The sequence below is a fragment of the Pholcus phalangioides genome, unplaced genomic scaffold, assembly GCF_987345545.1.
Source record: "Pholcus phalangioides strain wild (caught in Gottingen) unplaced genomic scaffold, Ppha-v1.0 ptg000001l_1, whole genome shotgun sequence".
NCBI classification, from domain to species: domain Eukaryota; kingdom Metazoa; phylum Arthropoda; class Arachnida; order Araneae; family Pholcidae; genus Pholcus; species Pholcus phalangioides.
In genome coordinates, this window is record NW_028301594.1 from 30049448 (window position 1) to 30073151 (window position 23704).

The window sequence follows — 23704 nt, forward strand, 5'->3', positions numbered from 1 at the left end:
ATTAACATTGACAATCGAGTCGTCGATTAATGAGAGAAAACGGAGAGAGTCCGCGTTACAGATCAGGTCAAGGCGTGTCCAGGGGCGCCGAAATAAAGATGGCGGATAGGTGTGTGGGCTATAGTTAAAATCCAAAAAGAGATTTTTGTCCATTTAGAAGGTCGTTCTTCGAATATAATTTGATTGTTTTTTCACCAATCTCGTCAAGATCATTCGTTTCTTTTTCCCTCCTTATCTATTTCTTAAGAGTTTCATCTCGATGGCAGAGGATGGATCTAATACGAATATTCAACGGATCATAGCGTTGAGATACGAAAGGGTGACTTCCATTTGAAAAACCTTCAGGAAAAAAGAAAAAAAAAAAAGGAAAGGTTGTGGAATTTCGAGGCCTGTCAGTAACCTGGATGTTTCATTTTATTTCTTCACCTTCTACATTTCATTTTGATTCATGTTGCATCTTTTGAAGTCAATGATTTGGGGAAAAGGTTTTACTATATATAAGGGAGTGGCGTTCGATGAATTTCATATAGAGTTTGCTCTGTATAACGAGAAACATCTCTCTCAAAGAAACAACGATGAAGACATCGGTGAGTTTGAAATTGTTCTATTTTTTTGCGATTTAAGCTTGAATTTCCCCTTATTTTTTTTGTATTTCGTGAGTTAAAAGTAATTCAATAATTTTTAAAAACTTACTGCATTTTAGAGAGAAGCAATATTTTTGCATTGTCAGTTATTCTTCATTTTCATATCGTCGATGAGAAGAAACTCGGAAATTCCTTTTAAGGGTTGAAAGGATTTCATTTAACAATTGCCAGTAGATTGATTCTAAGTCGAACGGAAGACTATAACTGGAATATGAACTGAAGTATGAATTTATTAAAATAATAATTAATTTTTGTGCAAAATTAGTTTTAGCATTATTTAACTGATATTAAAATCGTAACAAAACCTCTCAAAAACTTTATTTTGATTGACCATATTTTGAAGGGAAGGCTTGTTTTCATTTTTGAAAAGTGGTGGTGTGATTCTGTCTTCAAAGAAGATTGATTTTCCCCCACACCAACGTTTCTTAAAACACTCTAGAACTCTTTCGTTGAATTCTGCTGAAATTTCCACCAATTCCTTGTCTCTTAAATGAAAATTTTGGTTTTTGATAAAGCACCTTTAGTTTAACCTATACATGCTCGAAGTACGATCCGCAGGCCAAATGTAAAAGCTCTCGGAGTCATCTGATGTGGTCCGAGACCTCAAACTTTAAAAATGAACTAAGCGGCACATTTATAGATCAATTTAGTGATCCACGGTACATTTTTAGATCACTTATAGGACCGGCGGCACATTTAAAGATCATTTGAGTGATCAGTGGTTCAGTCCCAGAGCACTTAAGTGACCCACGGCACTTGAGTTGCCCGCGGCATATTTAGAGATCACTTGAGTGACCAGCGGCACAGTTCCAGGTCACTCAAATGACCAGCGGAACATTTTCATTCCTCTGAAGTAACCCGCGACACGTTTTCAAACCAATGAAGAGGCTAGCACTCTTCTGAAGGTTGAGCACCTTTGACTTAACTCTTCGAATCTTGATTTATCTTCCCAATGGATTTTTCATACAATTTTTTCGTAATTGGATAGTTTTTAAGAATAGGTATATATAAAAAAAGAGAAATTAGTATCACTTCAATTTACTTATTAAAAATTAAAAGCTGAATGCGCTGAGATTTAGAAACGTGGAAAAGTGATGCTGTAACTTCGGATAAATAAGACGAATCCAGAAAAAATGTCGGAAAAAACAAAAGTTAATGTAGAAATGCTGTAGAAATGCCGTAGCTTCACATAATTTTCCTTCAATACCTGAAAAAAAAAAAAAAATAAATAAACAGTAACATATATATATATATATATATAAGGCCAAAGCCTTAACCTGCCTTTTTCCTTCCACTTCTTGTTGAATGGTCTACGTACTTGAATATTGTTTTATCACTTCTATCGTATATACTGTTATGTACATAGATACATAATTTTTATACGGGGTTATTTGTTTTTTTTAAAATCATTAATATATCAATAATCACAAAAAAGGTTCATCGATATATTATTGAAAAAATCGAATTCTGAAAAATCGCATTTAATCAACTACATTCACCTTAAGCAATCGATTATATTAAGCCCTACTTAAAAACCAGCTGATCGGTGAGATAAATTTTGTGGCCGTGTACTTTATATTAATCATATATATTATTTTGAGCTAGGTTTTGCATATTTTCTATTATAAGTTCATTGATTTTAAAGTTCCCAAAAAAATATTTTCTCCTTTAAGTGGGGGGGGGGGGGGCAAAGGTCTTACACCTTTTAACATGGTCAAAAGCCTCAAAAACTATGTTCTAGTATGTGTAAACATCACCAAAAATATTATTTATTCAATGATTTTTTAAAAATTTGGTACACATATATTTTATTGTATTTACAATGCTAAGTCAACATTTATTCCTGAGACAATTGATTTATTAAAAATTTTCAAACTGTATGTAAAAAGAAAACTGTGTTGTTAACATCTTGTGTGCATGATAAAACAGCATGACATCAATATAATCGAATAAAAATCGATTCCATGTAAAGAAAACTGCTCAGGCCATCAAATAAGACAAAATATTTGAGATCCAATTAATTGTTATATTATATTATACCCAATATATATAAAAAATATATATTTTTTAATTTTTAAAATTTTGAATCAAATTTCAATATTTGAGACTTTTTTTTAGTGTTAAAGGGTATGAGACCCCCCCCCCCCCATCAAAAAAATTTAGAATCAAAGTGCTGTGTGGAATATATATTTGTTTTTATAGGAAATTTTTTTTCAGTGGTTATTAATTAGTAGAAGACTGATTTCGGATTAACCACCTTTTTTTAAATATAAAATTTGCATTGAAACCGTATATTTTTCATTTTTTTCCAGATCGCAGCTCTTCTGCTTCTTTTGGGAAGCCTGTCAGCAGAGACTGGTGATTACCTAGGCTACGGATATGCCGCACCATTGCAATACGGCGCACATCCAGCTCTTCATCCATACGCCGTAGCAGCTGCAGTGCCGACCGCTGTGTCGTCTTCTTACGCATCCAAATACGACAAGGGATACCAGGCTGGTGCATACTCCAGCGTATACGGAGCCGTGCCGATACAAGCATACAAGGCAGACTACGCCAAGCAACACCAGAGCGGCGAAAGCTACAGCAGCAGTCAGTATTCCTCCGGAGCACCTTACGCTCATCCTTACTTGGCAGCTCAGTATTCCGCCGTGCCATCTAGTCTCTCTCACCTGTACGGCCCGACGTACGGTTCAGCTGGTCTCGTGTACGCCGTCGCACCAACTGCAGCCTACAATGCGGCTCACCACCAACCCGTCGTCCAATACGTTGCTCCACTGAACGCCGGCAAGAAGGTAGTTTACACCACGTCGTACGCTACTGCTCCACATTACGCAGCTGCTGCTCACGCACCAGTCACCTACTACGGGCCGCGATTCGGTGTTTATGGACATTCGACCGTGGCACCGCAATACGCTCTCGGAGCCCACGCCGCCGCTGCCCACGTCCCGTCGCTCGAAGGTCTGACAGCCCAAGCGTACCACGGCGCTCTCTACGCTCCTGCCGCTGCTAAGGTGTACGCTCAACCATCTGTCTACGCACCTGGTCTGGGTGTTTACGGATACGGATACTCTAATCTTCATAATTAAAGGACAACTCGAGACTTTTTACATAAATAATTTATTATATTGAAAAAATAATTTAAAAAGGAAAAAAAAATGTACAAAAAGAAATTTATCTGCAATGAAAGAAATGAAAAAAAAAGTTTGGAAAAAAAAATTGAAAAAATATTTAAAAACAAAATAAATATATACAAAAGAATTGGAAATTTTGTAAATTATTTTGATCAACCATAATTGATGATTCGAAGAGCCACATACATGCGGTGACCATATGATCCGTATTTCTCGGGACATTCCCGTAATTGTGTTTTCCCGCTTACTCAAATTTTTATTCTTTATTGAAATAGAGGATTAAAATTATATATTTTTCCAACTCATACATTACACTAGCTATAATACCCGGTACTGCCCGGGTTCCCCACCCCCACATATACTGAGAGCATAAGAGAAGTGACAAGCCATTGCAATTTGCAAAGGGATAAACATGTTCGAAACATTGTTTGGGAACAACGGTAATCAAAGTAAACATTCCAAAAGTCATTGTTGAGGCTTTAAGAATCGTTGTTGTCGACAATTTTTCGACAATTTTGCGGGTTTTCCAGCTCTGACAAACTTTTAAAGTAGCTTATCATTCACGTTGGGTTGTATATACAAATTTGGCGAAGATCGGTCTAAAATTGATAAATTTGAATAGAGAACACACGCACGCACGCACGCACTTCTCTCTCTATATATCGCCATCTGGTGAGGGGACTATTGTCGTCATGCGCTATTAGCTGAGCAATGTCCATGCGCGGTCTCGTTCAGCGTTCATTTGTGTTCTAAGTTAGTGGCTCTCAATCTTTTGTCGTCCACGGCTCCCTTGCCCAACTCATGGTTTATCTGCAGCTCCACAGCATAGTTTGGAAGATATTTTCCAATGTAAAAGAATCGCTTCAAAGAATAAGTACGCACACAAATCAATATCTCAAGCTCACCACGTCGCTCCTGACAAAGGTTAGCGGTGCTCCTAAGAGTCGCGACGCGTACTTCGAGAAGCACTGCTTTAAGGGAAGAAAATGTCTGTCCCATGTTGATGGTAAAGCACTCGCTCGCACTGCGAGAGGTTCGATTTCCAGCGGAGGCATGTGAATTTTCTTTCCGAACTTCATATTTATCTCGGTATACTGAAGGCTGATTGATACTCTGCTTCGTACATCCAGTTTCTGGTACTTTGTACGGAGAAATAGACATCCTTTCTTCCTGACAATGGATCCAAACAACAATCGGAGGACAACGACGTCTTTCTGTTTTCAAAAACTGTTCCAATAACAATGGATCCAAGCAACAATCGGTGAAAAGGTTATAAATTGAGTGTCAGACAGGTACGAACCATCTCAGTGTGTCGAGCATTGTATGTGGTGGGCAATGGCATCGCGGATGTTCATGCCCCACTGGCACACTGACGAGAGGTCAGCCGAATGTGATCTAGAGGGGGTTATGGCTAATCTAACCAGAATCTTTATTCGGCAAGTTTACTGTCGAGGTCTGTCTATGTTAGTCGTACATATACGTGCATTAACGCCAGTTATACATAGAAGTATCGATTGACTGACATACCACCCTCTCAGATAAGGGATCTCTTCGATGGCGACTGAAAGAAGAAGCCATTTTCGTTGCCAAGTTCACAGTGTTTAGGATATACACATCTGCGCTGGAGCACGTATTGAACAAACTGGTATCAGGTTTGATACGTGTAGGAAACTTGGGATTGTCGGGGATCTGTTTGATAGTTATCAAACGTCCCTGATTGGTAACTATTGCATCCCATGACGTTTTTAGCGATTATAATTGTTAAAAAACACATTCCATGTTTTCTATTTCATACTGAAGGAAAAAAAAAAGGAGCTTTAAGTATGTGTTGAAAAATTAATTTGTACAGTAAGAAATTGAGCAAATTATTGAACTAAAGAAAGTAATTATGTGAATCGTAGTTTCTCTGAAACTTTTTTTCGCTCTCATCGACCCCCAACTGAAGAAAACACATCCAGTCTTTGGATCCATTGTTATTTTTTTTTTTTAAAACCAAGCACAACTCAGGTCTATCACCATATTCAATTGACTACCTAGTGAGTTGTGCCGGAAGTGTAAATGTGTGTACCTAACAGTCTGAGTGCGTATCTAGTGTTTTGTATGATTTTTCAGTGCTGCCATCTATATCTCAGAAGTTAAATGAGTGATGTTTAGTGACTGAATATTTGTATTGTTTGTACGCCTGTTGCTCTCTGTGGCGAGACTTTTTAACGGGGAGATCGGCTCGCATTCGCGCCTTGAAGTTGGGAACCACAGAAAACCAACTTCAGCCGACCACCGCTATGGCGACGGTTGGGTTCGAACCCGGGTCCTCGCGACGCGATCCGTCACTATGACCATTCGACCACCATAGCGGCGATCCATTGTTATTGGCACAGTTGTTGAAAATGAACTGTTACGCCATTCTTTAACCCCCCCCCCCCTTCCAGGGGGCCTTGTGCTAGCCCAGGCTTTCATTAAAATCCACGAGGAACTGAAGATCCATTCATAAGAATAGAGATTATTTTTTCAAACATTTTCCGTTATTAGTAGGGATATTTTATCTTCGTAACCACGAAATGTGTGGATGTGATAAATGCGAATATTTGATTTTTACCACTTTTCCGCGAATTTTTGGTAATTTAAATCTTCTCAAGTGAAAATGGGTAGTAATTTTGCTGAGAACTTGGATTCTAGAACTTTCAACAAGTACAGCACTTCTATACGTGGTAATTGAACTATAGAAAAAAACCTGTGTCGTTAGTTCAATTGGTTTTTGCGAATCAATTAAAAAATTCTCATTTGAAAAAAATATTTTTACGGATGAATGTGAAGTTTTTTCACTTGAAAAACATTTTTGTGGGTGAATGGAAGATATTTGTTTAGTTTTTTTTCGCGGTAAACGCTAACTTTTTGATAAAAAAATTTTTTTCTGCGAATGAATACAAAATTTTTAACTTGCAATTTTTTAAATTTTTTAAAATTTTACGAATAAATGCAAAATTCCTGTTTTTTTTTCTTTTTTTATTTCAGAGACACGTATTTTTACTAATTACGCTGAAAATTCCATTTTGAACGGAACCGTTTTCATTTCCGTTGACTGAAAACACGAAATTACGATTCCCCAAATTAGCGAATTGGCACTATTTTGGAGTGATTTCGACTTGCAGACGGTGTTCATAACGGATCCTGTTCGTAAATCGGGGATTGTCTGTAATAGTTTTCAATCGTTTTTCACGTTAGCAAAAAACGCGAAGTTGAATCTAATTTATCTGAAACTCGAGAGAAATAGCCTTCGGTTTATAGTTACAATAGAAGGAAATTGCTCGTGGGAATGAATGTCGACGATCTGGTAATGAGTTTCAAAGTCTAGTGTCTCGAATGGCAAACAAGTTACGTGAGAAAAATACTTAAACTAACAACAGCTACAGGATCGTATCACGTTCTTTCCGTTATATTCAGGCCGATTCACGTGAACAACCACAGAAATATATATATACCTTTGATTTTTTTTTCTTTCTTTCAGTCATTGGGTCAAAGCACTTTCTGTAGAGAAAGTGAAACAAAACCTCCAGGTTATAATACTAAAAAAAAGGCATTTCCAAGTTCCTCTGTGGCAGTGAAAGAAGATAATAATGGACTTTCTCTTTTTCCACCAGAGAATAGCATTTGACGTACGTTCCACAATCGAGAGATTGTTTTTTTTGTTGATAGTTGGGTGTGACTGAACGGACGATGGGCTTAGAAATTGTTCCTTTTATTACGATAAATAACTTCCCGTTGTTCATTTTATTTTCCTATTTTAGAATGAAATAAATTTACGCAAGACTGGCTTGTAAGTGAAAGTTGTCTTTTTAGTCATAAAAATGCATTCGTTGTCGAAATTCCGTTTGTGTTTGATAATTTTCGAATTAATTAATTTTATTCTATTGAATCCAAAAAGATTCAATTTCCCCTAACTCAGTGAGTTGTGGTGGGCGTTCCAATTTACCAAATGACACCGAGAGAACCTAGGAGAAACCCAGGCTCCATCAAGCAAAGTGATTTTAGCACTTTGTCCCATGGGAACTCGAGTGCCTCAGGAGATTTATTGAATAATTAGAATTACATCACTGGTCATAACTAGCACCTAATACAAGTTTTTAAACACGGCAGGCACAATCGTAAATTCCAGCTAATATAATCAAATCAAAATAAAATGTTTCAAATAAAATCAATCACATGTATACAATCAGTAATAAATCAATAAAACATCAATAAATAATGAATACCAAATGACACTAAATTTGGACAACCGGTAGATGCGCTCATTTATTGAATAAAAATGGTACAAAAATCGCTAATAGGTGGCGCAAGCGCTCTATAAAATATTGTACGGATGTTTGGTACGTCCACAGTTAGCTTTTCCGTTTGTTTTTTTAGATAAGACTGCATCAAGTCCTAGGAAATGCCGATAAAAGTTGTCTTTTAAATGTAGCTGGGCCACGGTAAACTTTCGAATAGTAGAAGACATTGTGGAAAACCAAGGGCAACATGTTGAAAGTATATATAGGACAATTCGGTGAATCGGTGATTCCATTTATCGAAGTTTTGTACTAATTTCATTATTTCGTAAATGGTGAGTGCACCATATGAAGTGTCTGATGTCCGACCCCTTTGGTCCAGTAGAACACACTTTATGTTATCTAAGGAGGTTTAATTTCGATAACTGTGTGTATATATAAATAATGGCTACGATGGAGAATCTGTCACGAAACCATTCAAAATTTGTAGGAATAGCTTCTATTTCTCTCCCCCCCCCCCCATTAACATTATTTTCTCCAAACATCCGATTCTCCCATCGTCCATCCACGGCTCCCTAGAATAGTTTAGAAGAGAATCAATGCAAAGTACATACTGAGCAGCACACATCAGCATCCCAAACGTTCCTAGAAGAAAAACGAGTACGGAAGGAGGGCATAAATTAAAAAAAAAAGTAAAAAAGGGGGAAGGAGAAATCCGAAAATTCCGAGGAAGAACAGACATTTAGAAACGGTGATGTGGGCAGAAATTAAGTAAGGCAGCAGGAGAACAGAAATTCCAAAAACAAATTTAAAAAAAGGGCAAGGAAACGGGAGGCACAAATTCTGGAAAATAGGAGGGATATGGATGACAATCCAGGAAAAGACAAAGGGGCAGAAATTTATAAAAGAGCAAGAAGACGGGCAGAAATTCACGAAAGAGTATGAGAGTTCGTGGCAGAGTCTGGGACAAAGTGAGTGCACCTAACAGTCTGATTGTGCAGCCAGTGTTGTGTTTGATATTTCAGTGCTGCCATCTATACTTCAAATTGTGAGTGAAGTGTAATGATTGAATATTTGTAACGTTGTAGGCCTGTTGCTCTCTGAGGCGAGACTTTTTAACGGGGAGATGAGATCGACTCGCATTCGCGCCTTGAAGTTGGAAACCACAGAAAACCAACTTCAGCCGACCACCACTGTGGCACCGGTAGGGTTCGAACCAGGATCCTCGTGATGTGAATTCGACCAAAGTACTAAAAACATGGACATGACACGTGAAATATGTCTCAAGAGGCTGGTAATGACTTGGCGACGAATGACCGAAACCTCAAAAACAAAAAAAATTTCAAGGAAACAGATATTTTCTGGATATTATGCCGAAGTAAACTTTGACAAAAAAAAAGTAATCTTGTCTCCGCCAAGACAGATTCGAACCCAGGCCCTCTTGCAAACCATCGTGAGACATTTACTGAAGTTAAGAGAGAATACGTACCTATGCCTCTTCTTCAGCACTTCACACCACAGTGCGTGAAATAAGGAAGGCGTGGTCGTGTTTGCAGTGCTGTAAATGGTATCATGCGCTTGCCCAGTTTGCAAGAGGGACTGGGTTCGAGTCTCGGAAGAGACCACAGATGACTTTTATTTCCTAGTTCATATTATCCAGAAAATATTTATTTCCTTGATATATTGGGCTGAGAGGAAAAAGCCGTCTAATACAAAATTTGTTCTTGGGCAAGGTGACGTTTCGGCGTCCTTGTTCATAGAAGAAAACAGTGCCACCCTTAGGGTGGTGTGACAGGTACGGTCGTACCAGACTCCCGCATTTTAGAGGGGGCTCCCGCACTAACGGTAATAATAATTTCTTTCATACATTCTCCATTTCCACCAATGCTGAAATTGTTTCTTTTATAAGTTTTGAATTTTCAGAATTTTTGCGGGCCACTTAAGTATTCCAGGAATTTGTCGCGGGCCACTCAAAAGCTCTAAGAATGTGTTGCGGAACACTTGAGTGCTCTAGGAATATACCGTGCGTCACTCAAATGGTCCGTAAATATTTCGCGGTTCACTTACTTAATCTGAATATATCCGCCGGTAACTTGAGTGATGTAAAACTGCACTGCAAGCCGCTCAAGTGCCCTAAAATTGCGCCATATGTCATTTAAGAATTTCTAAGTGAGTCAGGCACAGCTTAAATGCTCTGGAATTATGCCACGGGCCACTTACGCAAGCTGTAAATGTGCCACTTAAATCCTTATTTTTACAACATTAAGTTTGAGGTGGCCGGCCACATCATATAACCTCGAGGGCCAAATTTGACCCACGGGTCATGAAATCAGCATATATGGTTTAGGGAGGGTCAGTCGCAATGAATTTCTTGAAAAGAAATATTGAGTTCTTAACCTTCAAATAGCATCGGAAGTGATAGAAATTTCTTATAATAACATATAAATATTTTTTTTTTCCGATATTTCAATTATAAAAAAAAAAATTTCATAAAGAAATAAATTTTTGATCGTCTGGGGGGCGTGAGAGGGAGCCCCCCCCCCGCACGTCTCTGATCCCAATGTGCGTTAGGAGGTAGGGGGCAGAGCTGACGAAATTTTGCTGACGGGGAGTCAAATATGGCTAAAAAATCTGCTGACGCAATACTTCAATGGCCCCCCCATATTTCAGAACGGGAATTCGACTTTATATCGGCTGGAAGAACCGATCAGATTTCTTCGAATATTTGGAATGCAGATATTGTCGCTAATTTATACGCTGAATTAGCAATTTAAGAAACACAAACCGTTAACAGCGCCCGATATTTCTTTTCCAACCACTCAGTTCTGCAGGGTCCCTGGTATATGAATAAATGCAAAGTGATATAGCTAATGTAGTATTTTCTAAAGCGTCAGAATACGATTTTTGCATTTTAGTTGACTTGACCGCGACTCATTTGACTGTGGTGTGTATATACAGTGAATTTTTGAATATCAAGCTTTTTAATCGAGTCATTCCATTGAGTTTAGTGCGACGCCATGAGAGACATGAAGGTTTTCAGATTATTCCTTTGGCTTGTTTTCTCGATCCAGATCGGTAAGTTTTCACGTTATGAAAAAATTGCACTGTATATGAAGGGGGGGGGGGATGCGGCGTGGGCATTAATTTTTGATGTGAATAAGTGTTTTAAATGATCTCACGGCACTGAGTGCATTCGTAAAAAGTTGCTTAACGAAATCCTCACCCAACACTCATTTCTCAGGAAATATTCAGAACCCATCAGCAGTGCCGTCTTGGAGACCTTTCGGGCACGGCCCGGGGTCCTCAAGAGAAGAAGGGCCTAACGAAAACGAGAACCGGTGGAAATTTTCTACAATTGGCCAGGTAAGGGCCTCAGAAAAATTACCTGGTCCGGGGGGGGGCCATGATGCTCTTTAGACGGCCCTGCGCATCAGTCTCCAGTCTTTCTGATGTCTGCGGGTAGATCGCGTTAGTAAAAATCCAATGATATCACACTCTGGTTTTAATACCTCTTCGAGTCTGGGTAGTAGTTTCGCGTCCCGCATTCTTTAACAAAATTGTTCTACGCTATACGTATCTCGAGAAGTTCGCACCGCAAATTCGATGATACCAATTTTATCTTGTCATTACCTACCAAGGTAAAGTATATATATAGCCACAAAGAAAAACGTATTTTCAAGTGAAAACTTGCGGCAGTGTCTATGATACACTGTCTAATGATTGAAAACAGCCTTCCTAACCTCCTTAAGCTGGGTACTTGAGCTATAATATCCAGAACCCCTGAGACAAACGCCACAATTTTTCGCCAAAAAAAAAAAGGCGTCATTCCATTAACCTTGCAACTGCCATATTGGCGACATGCTGATACGTAAATACCTTAAGCTGTTTGTAAAATTTCACTGATCCGCATTGTAACTGCCATAGTATGGAAATCACTAAACCATATATGCTCAATCCATGACCTGCGGACCAAATGTGGTCCTCGGAGTCATCTGATGCGACCGCGTCGTGAAATATAATTTTGTAAAAAATGGAGTAAGCTACGCATTTACAGATCATTTAAGGGACCTGCAGCGCACATTTATTTACATATCACTTAAGTTACCAGCGGCACAGTTCCACATCGCTCAAGTGACCCGCGGCACAGGTCGACATCACTGAAGCTGCCCGCAGCACATTTACAGCTCACTTAAGCGGTCCACGACAAGTTTTCAAACCAATGAAGTAGCCCGTGACGCGTTTTAAAACCTAATGAAAGGGTGCCACGACGCGTTTTAAAACCTAATGAAAGGGTGCCACGACGCGTTTTAAAACCTAATGAAAGGGTGCCACGACGCGTTTTCAAACCAATGAATTGGCTCGCACTGTTCTAAAAGTTGAACAATGGGGCCCGTATGTATTTTCTTCCCGATTTCACCTGGGCACAATATCCAGAAAAGGGTATATTTTTCATTGATGCATTGGGCCGAGAAAGAGCCCCCATCTCACAAGTCATCACGTTAGGCGAGATATCTCGTCATTGCCGCTTGTAGTGAATGCAAGATTCATATTTCTGATTCAAAAGAGATCTGAGTTTCAACGAAGATGGTTGGTTTCTTGAATACCGTGATTGCCGATTGTGTCATTTCATGTTTCAGTTCCTGGCACATCCGATGCTTGTTCAAGCCACCCATGCAAGAACGGGAGATGCGAACGGCTCACAAGTCTTATGTACACGTGCGTTTGCGATGAGGGTTACTGGGGCACATATTGTGAGATACCAATGGGTGAGTATTTTAATCTTCTTGTCCTTTTGTATTTTTACTCTTTAATTAAAGTTGAACAATGGGTTCCGAGCAGTGTTCGCCAGTACGTATCTAGACCCCACAGTCTCCACAGTGAGAGCAACAGGCCTACAACAATACAATTATTCAATCACCCATAGTTAGAAAAAATTGGTGGCAGATGGCAGCACTAAACATAACAAGCATTGCACAGAAGCAAACTTCACGTCAGGTTCACCACACACATTCCAACCTGTACCAATTCGTTAGAAGTTCCGCAGAGGAATATGGACGAGGTGCATGTCTGGTTCAGCAGCAGCAGTGGTACGTATCTAGATGCGTATTTCATCGAAATTCATTATTACACCCCCTCCCTTCCTCTTCCTCCTCCTCCAAATATGTATTTTCAAGGAGCGATTGTGTTACGGTAAATGTGATAAATGTGGTTATTATACATAGTAACTGGTTATTATGCATACTTACGAAGCATTTTGATAAGTTTGATAAATTTCCGTAAATTTATCAATTTTACCAGCGATTATGCTTGGTATACCCAAGCGTCATTGGTAAATTTTATAAATTTCCCTAAATCAATCACTTTTATCGGTGATTATACATAATACCCAACCTTCTACAGTCCACCGCTCTGCCAAATGAGCTATCGACGGGACAATAATACCCAACCATCGCATCGTTGGTAAACGTGATATATCGTACTATATGATATACTATAAATGTAATTCATTTGATTATATATATATTTCTATCGCACCATGCTCATTTTCTGCATACACGAGGACTTTTTAGACCGGGACCTACAATTTATTGCCGATTCCGAACACGGCAGCCTTTTTTTATACTTGCCGAGAGGTTGGTGCGCTAACCCCTCGATGTGAGACTCTCTGCGGTAGCAATCTTTTTTTTGTGGTCATGTCGCCGTTTCTGCTGCAACCCTCTCTGTCAGGAAAGTTTCTAACAAACCGGGTATCGAACTCGTGAAACCTCTAAACATCCTTTGGTACTTCAGGCGAGTATCCTATCGACCTGGGCTACCGCGTCCTACATGATGATTCATACATGTATTGTAGCGACGGGAGACGAATAGTGATTAAGGCCGCATAACCGAATACCGAATATTCGGCTAATGTTTTGGCTGGATGCCAATCTTCTTGAAATTCATCATTATAAATAAAATTGGTGTTTTTAATTGAAAATAAAGTTATTGGGGTAATTTTTCAAATGATCAATATTGAATTTTAAACATGCAATTTTTATTTAAATTAATGTTAAAAACTGGTGATTGATTGAAAGATTTTTTTATTTTATACGTTACAATTCGAGACCCCGCGGAGGAAAGCTATTCCATTCATCAACATAAGATACTCGCCCAAAGTACCAAAAGATGTTTAGAGGTGTCACGAGTTCGATACCCGGTTTGTCAGAAACTGTCCTGACAGAGGGGTGCAACAGAAACGGCGACATGACCGCAGAAAAAACTGTTACCGCAGGAAGTCCCCCCATCGAGGGGTTAGCGCACCAACCTCTCGATGAGTATAAAAACAAGCCTGCCATTCATAATCGGCAATAAATCGTAGGTCCCTGACGATGGTGCGACAAAAATGATGAAATGATTATCAACAACCCTATTAGTGAAAAACTCCCTGCGAAACCACAACCTGTAATTGTCCCTTACTAAACGATATTGGTATCCACTTGTTGAAGAGGAGTTGATTGATGTTGCATTAATAACTCATGTCTATCTTATTCATCCCGTTGAAAATTTTAAACACTTCTATCATATCCTGCCGACACCTGCGTTCCTCAAATAAATCAAGAAATCAAGTCTCTCTTCATAACTGAAGCCCCGTGTGCCAACAAGGACACGGGTATCTCTTCTCTGCCCCTCCTCAACCAAGTCTATATCCTTCTATAGGCGTGTTCTCCAAAATTTTACGGCGTACTCCAGTGCCTCGGAAAAGCGGAAGAATGACTTTCTCTTTGCGTGCTTAAAAGCGCGCAAAGAGACTTTCTAAGGCCGGCATTACACTATAAAAGTTTGATAAAAGTCCTTTTATAAAACTCAAAAAATTCAACCAATAAAGCTCATAGGTTACATTCGAGCAAATGCAACCGATAATCTTATTGGTTGAATTTTTCAAGTTTTATAAAAGGACTTTTAGAAAACTTTTATAGTGTAATACCGGCCTAAGAATGAAACCTAGTATTTTATCCGGTTTTCTGACCACCACTGAGCAATATTCAGAAAACGTAAGCCGCTCGTCAATGAGAATTTCCAAATTGGCGACCCTCTTAACATCCCGGAATAGTAATACCATCCAACTCGTAAGCGAAACGCGGGTTGTTCGAACCAAAATGAGCGACCATGCACTAATCAACACGAAAGGTCATGCTCTATTCATTTTTCACCTTTGCTGATTACAGCGTGGGCTATTTACAGACATAGTTATCGTAATCTGTAAAAAATGATGGAAATTATCTTTATGTACAATTTTAGTGAAAACTACGAATTTGAGTAAGCTTTGTTGTGTGAAAGAAAAGGTATATTTCGTAACGTAATAAACAATGATTTTTTTCTTATACGGCACGACAAAAATCACCACATAATTATTATTTAAGCTATTCAGTCAATGGCTAATTCTGCAAAAAAATTGCAAAATAACATCAATTTCTTTATGATGCATTTAATTTAAATTATTTTAATTTAAATAAAATTTACATTTTAGCAGTAGTAGTACCTGAGCGTGAAGCACATCCTGTTGTTCTCTAACAAACAAGCGCAGTGGCATTTAAATACTACTACTACTTAACCGTACATGCACCTCGTACACATTCCTCTGCGGAATTTCTAACGAATCGGCACATGCCGGAATGTGTGATCTGAGTGTGTGTGTGGCCCCTAACGTATTTATGTTGAGCTTGTTTTTTAGTGTTCATGCTGTCATCTGTCTTCCTTTTTCTGAAGTAAAGATGGAAATGCTTGTATTTTCATGTTATGTCAGTATCGTGTTGCAGGTCTGCCTGCCCTCTGCGGAGAGACTTTTTTCAAATGGGAGACCGGCTTACATTCATACCTCAAGCTGGAAAACCGCCGAAAACTAATTTCAGCCGACCACCACTGTGCCGTCAACGGGCTCGAACTTGGATCCTCAGCATGGGAGTCCAGCACGATGTCCACACTACCGCACAGCGGCAGCATTTGAATACTGCATGAGAAGTTGCAGAATCATAAGTAAATGAATCTGATCGAAGGATGACGTCACTCTCCGCCCGCTATCCATATGAAGGTTTTTATCAGCTGGCTGATGCGGAGATTAAGTTAGGAAACAAAGAAAATTCTCGGCTAGTGAGAGGATTTGGGTTCGATTCCCCGCAAAAGGGCAGTTTAATTTTCTTTCTTTCCTAAATCCATCTTCGCATCAGCCAGCTGTTAAAAACCTGTGTATGAATGAATATGATTTGGTTACATTCAAAACTTCAATGCAACAATGCAACCAGTATAGTATGATGTTAGAGGAACACAGGGCTCTCAAAGTTAATGCCAGCCCATAATGATGCTCGTAAACGCAAACAAATAGAATGTTTAAACCGTAAACGTGCATGATAATTTGAAGTTATTTCTCACCGATAGCAAAAAATACCCCTCACACTTACGTTTATGGATAGGCCTGGCCTCAAGGGTCTTCTCAACAGCATAATGAGCCTCCGGGCAAATTGGTATCCTGGGAGAGCCCCTTAAGTGGAAGCCCAACAATTTACACATTTATTGTCGGAAATCATAGAACAACATCTCATTATCATGGAGTCCGATATGTTAAGACGACCCTTCGGGGGAGGGACGGAGCTCCTTTTTAATTGTCGCGTTGAGATTAACATCACGCATTTATATACAAACAAATTAATTAATGTCTTTTAGGCCACTGTTTCTTGACTTTTTTTCGTCCCATAATTTTCTTCGGGGCCATATTTTCTTCTCGAGCCCTTTTCATTCGATCCAGGCTCCCCCTAACCCAGAAGTGAGAGAACAATGAATGTGAATGCCTTTTTTTTTTGGATTAATTTTTTTTTAAATCAAAAATGTTAGTCTCCTGCCGTAAAGTTGAGCGAGCTTTTCTGTAATAGAAGTTCTACGTCCAGGGTGGTGTGTCTCAAAATCACGGGCTCTCGGGTACAGTTATGTTCTAAGGGCCTAGCTAGTAGTAGAAGCAGCTCAGTGCTGGTGTAACAAAGCTCACATATTTACGTACTCGTTCTCGAAAATCATAGTAGAGTAAAACCGTGTGCGGAAAACAATTCACCGCCGGCAATTTCACAGACAAAGTGACATGGTGAATGAGCGAGCCAGTGAATAAGCAAGTGAGAGTTATTGATTAAGTGACTCAGGGAGTTTGTGAGTGAGCAGGTGTGAGTGAGCGAGTGAATGTGAGTGCGAGCAAGTACAGTAGAAGGAGTGAAGGAGTTAGTGACTGAGCGAGTAACTGACTAGGTGAGCAAATTATCGAGTGTGGGAGTTTTTGAGCAAGTGATTAGTAGGTGAGTGAGTCTCGCATACGGTCGGTTACACGCACGAACACACCTCAACTCAATTGAACTCACTCACTGAAAATTGAGAATTAGTTGAAGAAATAATTTCCGAATTGAGTCAATTCATTGAGAGCAAAAATTTCTTTTTGTTTTTCAAGTATTTTCAGATGAGCCAAGAATCGACAGGCACGCGTGGTTCGGGATCAGTGTTGCTGTTCTCTGTCTGCTGAGTTTCCTGATTGGATGTTGCATTTGCATCTTCAAGAAGAAAAAAGTCATTCCGGGTCGGGTCCTGTCTTAATCTCTCTCCTATTCCTCCTTCTCCCCGTCCGATTCTATCAATGCACAAAAGAATCAATGAGCCACGCAAGTATCAGGCCTACGGTACAATCGTCAGAACGCATATGAGGCTAAGAAAAAGAAGCCCAACTAAGTCATACAGCCTGCGACACGGAAAGCTTGTAAATGACGTCGATATATTCAAGATTTTCGCATTTGTAAGAACCAAATTATCGGAATTTCAACGAACTTCTTGTTTTTTCGACTCGAATTACGTACGAAAAGAACCAGTTTTTCGCCCAATAAATTACGCCTTGTATGTTAACTGATGATCATTCATTTTTTGTAAATACATTCTTATTCTTAAAGAAAGATATTTTCTGGATATTAGTGTCGAGATGAATATAGGAAAGAGAAGTGACTTGCCTCTATCGGGAAAAAACCCGAGTATTCCTGCATATTGGGCAAGTGCACTAACCAATGCACCAGACTGTAATAGTTTTTCTGGCGCGTCATTGCATTTTCTAGATCGGGGGCGCACAAATTTTTTATTCCCCGGGTCAAAAAATTGTGTACATAAGGTGACCATATGACCTGTATTTCACGAGGCATTCCCGTAATTTTGGCAGTCCTAACTTTTTCTATATAATGTCCCATTTTTTCCCCTTATTTTGAAAGAGGCTTACTCAAATGTTTTTTGAAACCAAGAATAAAGATTATTTTCATGACATAAATTATATCATGATATAAAATTAAGTAGTAATTGTTATTAATTTTGACATATGGAAAAATTTCTCTCACATATTCGTCAAAAACAACTCTACGTTTTGTTTTGGAGAATTCCATTTGCACTTATTGCAATTTGCAGTAACCTTTTATTACCCAACGTTAATGATTTTTAGCGATAGTTAGCCGCTTCGTTTGGCTTTGACAGTTTTTTTGGATGTAATTGGCAACTTTACTTGCCTCTAAAAAAACTTTTTTGACCGCGATTTGCAGCTTAATATGCATTTGACAATGCTACTATGCGTACCCGGTAAAAGAAGTTGCGTCTCTTTGGTGTATTATTGGTTTAGCGCACTTGTTTGGTATGTAAGAGAACTCGGGTTCATTTCCCGGTGGACACAAATAACTCTAATTTCCTGAATTTCTATTATGTTGAGAAATTTTTAATCATGAAATTATAAACATTTTATCGAGAAATTGTTTATTTTCACTGTCACTCATCATGATGAAAATCTTCATAAAATAACTTAAATGTTGCATCTAATTATAATTGTACTTGAAATCTTAATTCATGAAATGATACAAATATTTTATTAAAACTAGAATTATATTTCAAATTATTGTATAGGCTTACTTGTGTTTTTTTTAATTTTAGAGAACAGATTAAAATTTTTTTTTTAATTGTTATACAATTGTTTTAAAGATGTAATTTTTAATGTTTCTCAATTAAAAATTAATTAATGCAAGTAGATTTTGCTGATATTTATGATAATTTGATACTGAATTGTTTTATTAAATTTGTAGAAAATACTAGTTTTATTTATTTTGATTTATACTAATTGAGTTCGTTTATTTTGATTAAATTCTTTAAAATTTATTTTTAAATGTAATTAACTTCATTGGTCTATTGTTTCATTAGTTAATGAAAATGGTAGTACATTCATGAAAGTGATTTGCAACGTAATTTTTTTGTATTTTTCATTTCACTGTGAATTATGGATAATTTTTATTTTATTCAAATATTAAAAACTATTTATATCCAAAGCATCAACTGAAGATTTCTTCGCATAAAATATGGAAAGTTTTTCTCGCATGAAATTGCAAGGCAGACTTGTTAATGCTCAAAATATAAGCTTTGTTTTATTAGCACGATACGTACGTACTACGTGCGGTTGGTATTCGAGAATATTCGATGAGGTAACAAATCAAAGAAGAAATTATTAGAACTCACAGGTTGTAATTTAAAATAAAGGAAGAGTTTATAAAAATCTTAACAAGCACACAAATAAGAACATGGTACAATGAGTTCATCTGTCTGTCCTCTTTCTTCCTTTCGGTACGTTTCTGTAGTTTTGATGGTGAAATATTCCGTGCAGAAATGGACTTATATATAATGGAGGTTCTTCCCAGTGAAAGGGAGGATCATCCATCCTCATAAACTGGCGCAGAAATATTTCTTACTATTTACATCCAGACCAGATTGGACAGTGACGACAATCGATATGAATGTTGACGATATCAACGACAATCGATATGAACCTAAATGGGAAACAGAAAAGGGAAACGCTTTCAATCATGAGTGATGTAATGTAATGGGTGATGTGAGCAAATTGTTTCAATGATCTTGCATGAGGTTCGGTATTCAGAAATTTACAGGGTGTCCCATAAATTCGTAAATAGTTTAAAAATTTATGAAAATGGAAAGAATTGGCGAAAGGGGTTTGGGAAAAAGTTATTCTCACGAAATGGTAATCTTTTAGCTACAGGAAGAAGCTCAAAATTTTGTCTGTAGAGGGCGCTGCATGAAAGCAAATCAGGAATTATGGACCCAAAACTTTCTTCACTCTTTCCTGTGAGCGAAACGTTCCTAATCCTTCATTCAGAGATTCATGGCTGAGGCTTAACTACTTCACCAATGTTGCTTTATCCACAAATGTCAATATCATTATGAAAATCTATGTAAGCGCCAGTAACAGGAAAGTTCCGAAATGAGTTGTTGATCATACCCCCTGCATTTTACAGGATTTTAATTTGCATATTTCCAGTGATTTGCTTACATTCAGCTCCCTCTATCGACAAAAATTTCAACTATTTATTTTTCTGTATCACAAAATTCTCTCTTTGTGAGAATAACTTTTTGCTGTGCGAACTGGCATTCATATGTAGCGATTCCTCATGAATTTTTAAACTATTCACGAATTTACGGCACACCCTGTCCTAACTCTGCCGCCCGACTTATCTTCGTTGCCGAGATCTCTTCCAGCTCACCAGCTTCGTGGCAGAGTCCTTGGAAATGCTCGGAAACTTCGTTATTTGAATGATTTTATTCTGAGAATGAGGTTCCTCTCGTACGTTAATAATGCCAGGGAAATAGGGAAAAAAGTATCTCGTGAATTCGAAAAGTAGAGAGAGAGAGAATGTCGCTTACCATTAACTTGGTTTCTTCTCGTCGTGATTCTAGTCATTTTGGAACATTGGCTATCACAGCTTGTAAAATGCTTCACGGAGATTTGGCAGCGAGACTTGGGCTTCCAGCGGGTCCCGTGAATGACCCACCTGGTATCCTTCCTTCTGGTTTGCGTCCGATGGGAACGTGCTGTTCCCCGAAGTGTGACTTGATGATGTTCTGCAACTGAGATAGTTCTCCAGAATCCAGGGTGAGGCTTACTGGCTTAGTGACTTCGAGACTAGGAGACCTTTGCTGCACGCTGGAATATTCAGTTGCGTGATTGACAATTGGCTGATACAGTACGGGACTGGAGAGAACCTGGTTTGAACGGCCCAAAGAATGCCCGTGATGATGGTGACCATGGCCATGACCGTGTCCATGCCCGTGTCCGTGGCCGTGACCATCTCCATGACCGTGTCCTTGGCCATGACCATGTCCGTGTCCGTGACCATCTCCATGACCGTGTCCGTGGCCGTGACCATGTCCATGTCCGTGACCGTCTCCATGACCGTGTCCGTGGCCGTGACCATGTCCGTGGCCATGTCCATGTCCGGTTCCATGTCCATGTCCGTGGCCGTGACCATGTCCGTGTCCGTGGCCATGTCCGTGTCCGTGGCCATGACCTTGTCCGTGGCCATGTCCGTGTCCGTGACCATCTCCGTGGCCGTGACCATGTCCATGACCGCGGCCGTGACCATGCCCATGTCCATGCCCATGTCCGTGGCCATGTCCGTGACCATCTCCGTGGCCGTGACCATGCCCATGTCCGTGTCCATGGCCGTGCCCGTGGCCGTGACCATGTCCATGACCATGCCCATGTCCGTGACCATGTCCATGACCGTGTCCGTGACCATGCCCATGTCCGTGGCCATGTCCGTGACCATCTCCGTGGCCGTGACCATGCCCATGTCCGTGTCCATGGCCGTGCCCGTGGCCGTGACCATGTCCATGACCATGCCCATGTCCGTGACCATGTCCATGACCGTGACCATGCCCATGTCCGTGACCATGCCCGTGTCCGTGACCATGTCCATGTCCGTGACCATGTCCATGTCCGTGACCATGACCATGACCATGACCATGACCATGTCCATGCCCATGTCCGTGTCCATGTCCGTGGCCATGCCCATGTCCGTGTCCATGTCCGTGTCCATGTCCGTGGCCATGCCCATGTCCGTGTCCATGTCCGTGGCCATCTCCATGTCCGTGCCCATGTCCACCACCATGTCCGTGCCCATGTCCACCACCATGTCCGTGCCCATGTCCACCACCATGTCCATGTCCGCCACCATGTCCATGTCCACCACCATGAGCATGACCATGGCCATATCCCTGCACGCTCAAACCATGACCGTGTCCATGGTCCTTGGCATCAACTTCCAGACCAGCCACTGGTGACACACCGGCATCATGCGTGGTGTAGCCATACCCGATGCCGTAAGCGTTGGGAGCAATATCGATATCAACATCGGCCTCACCGATGTAAGGCTTGTTGCGTGCCGATATTCCCAAAGCGGAGTTCGAATCGACCGCTATCTGAGACTTCACATCTTTCAACGTCGGATATTTTCCAGACAGGCTCTTCGTGAAGTCGGCCGTCGCACATCCGACCAAAAGTAGCAGCACCAGCGTCTGAAAAAGAACAAAATCATCAACGCAATACTCATTAGCAAGAGAATGAAATAAAGTTATTCACTGACTTAACTCCCCCAAGGGATAATTTCTCGGTCTCAGATAAGTAACCACCAACCTTTATCGGAATCTGTCAAATATAAAATACATTTATTCTATTTGCACGGTAATTCCTATCTCACGAATTACGTTGTACGTCAGTTGAATATCATCACAGCTCTCTTAATTTCAGATTAAAACCAGGTAAAATCCTAGTACTTTAGGGGAGGGGATTGAATGCAGTCAAACCGAGCCACAAAATGTTACAGTCCTTAAGAAGGGATTGAAACAGATTGACTACGTGTCTTATTTTCACTTCATTTACTTAAAGAAAAAATTACTTTTGAAAATTTCTATGAATTTTTATAGATGCCTTTCACTGCTAACACAGTTATGAATGAGGATTGCGCAAACGCATAAATATGTGTAACACGGAATAGTGCATTTTCTTAAGAAAATGATTAATATAAATGATTAAGTAAATAATGATTAATTAAATTAATCTCATTCACTTCAAGAAAAAAATACTTTTGATAAATTCTATGAATGCATAGATGCCTTTCACTGCTAACACGGTTATGAATGAGGATTGCGCGAACGCATAAATATGTAGAAGGCCGTGATTGATTTGCCTCACGGGGGCAGCAACTTATTCTTCGCATTTGGCAGCAAAAAGCCTTATTGGAAATGATTGCAAAAAAGATTTACAGGACAGAGAATATTACTCTACATGTGCAATTATCAAGGAAATGATTGAATTAATTTCGTCAGAAGCTATTGTGTAACTATGCATTGACTTTGACAGACAGATAGTCACCTTGATAATTAACTTGAAATTTATCGTTTAGAGTAGAAAAATTTGTAATTTTTGATAATTGAAAATTTTGCTTTAAAATACACGTACGTATAAAACGAGGAGAAAAGTATACGTAAGTAAATTCTTTGATCCTTTGCTGGAATAATGCATGAACTATAAATTATAAGACATCTAAACCTAAAAAATCATTCAGTCTAGAGTGATACTTCTAGTGAGTACTTCTCCTAGAAGTACCCTTTTATGTTCACCAGGATTTTTCAGGGCAATTTTACAGTCTTGATGAAGAGTGACCTAAAGTTGATGACATTGCTCGGGGTTGGTTCACCGAAAGGATTCACTGGAAGGAGTGGTAGGAGTTGGAGATAATAGTAGATCCTGTGGACTTACGGGAGGGGGGGGGGGGTTTGCGAGAATATT

The 23704-nt window shown here is 39.4% G+C and overlaps 2 protein-coding genes across 2 annotated transcripts; one reads left to right on the forward strand and one right to left on the reverse strand.

Annotated features, from left to right (window-relative positions):
• Positions 1–531: 531 nt before the first annotated feature.
• Positions 532–3870, forward strand: LOC149090339 (uncharacterized). Its single transcript, XM_089235931.1, has 2 exons — positions 532–587; positions 2957–3870. Exons 1-2 carry the CDS (start codon positions 576–578, stop codon positions 3731–3733), a joined length of 789 nt encoding a protein of 262 aa, XP_089092057.1. The 5' UTR covers positions 532–575; the 3' UTR covers positions 3734–3870.
• Positions 3871–20930: 17060 nt separating this feature from the next.
• LOC149090340 (uncharacterized) lies at positions 20931–21992 on the reverse strand. Its single transcript, XM_089235941.1, has one exon. It carries the CDS (start codon positions 21981–21983, stop codon positions 21015–21017), a length of 969 nt encoding a protein of 322 aa, XP_089092067.1. The 5' UTR covers positions 21984–21992; the 3' UTR covers positions 20931–21014.
• Positions 21993–23704: the final 1712 nt, after the last annotated feature.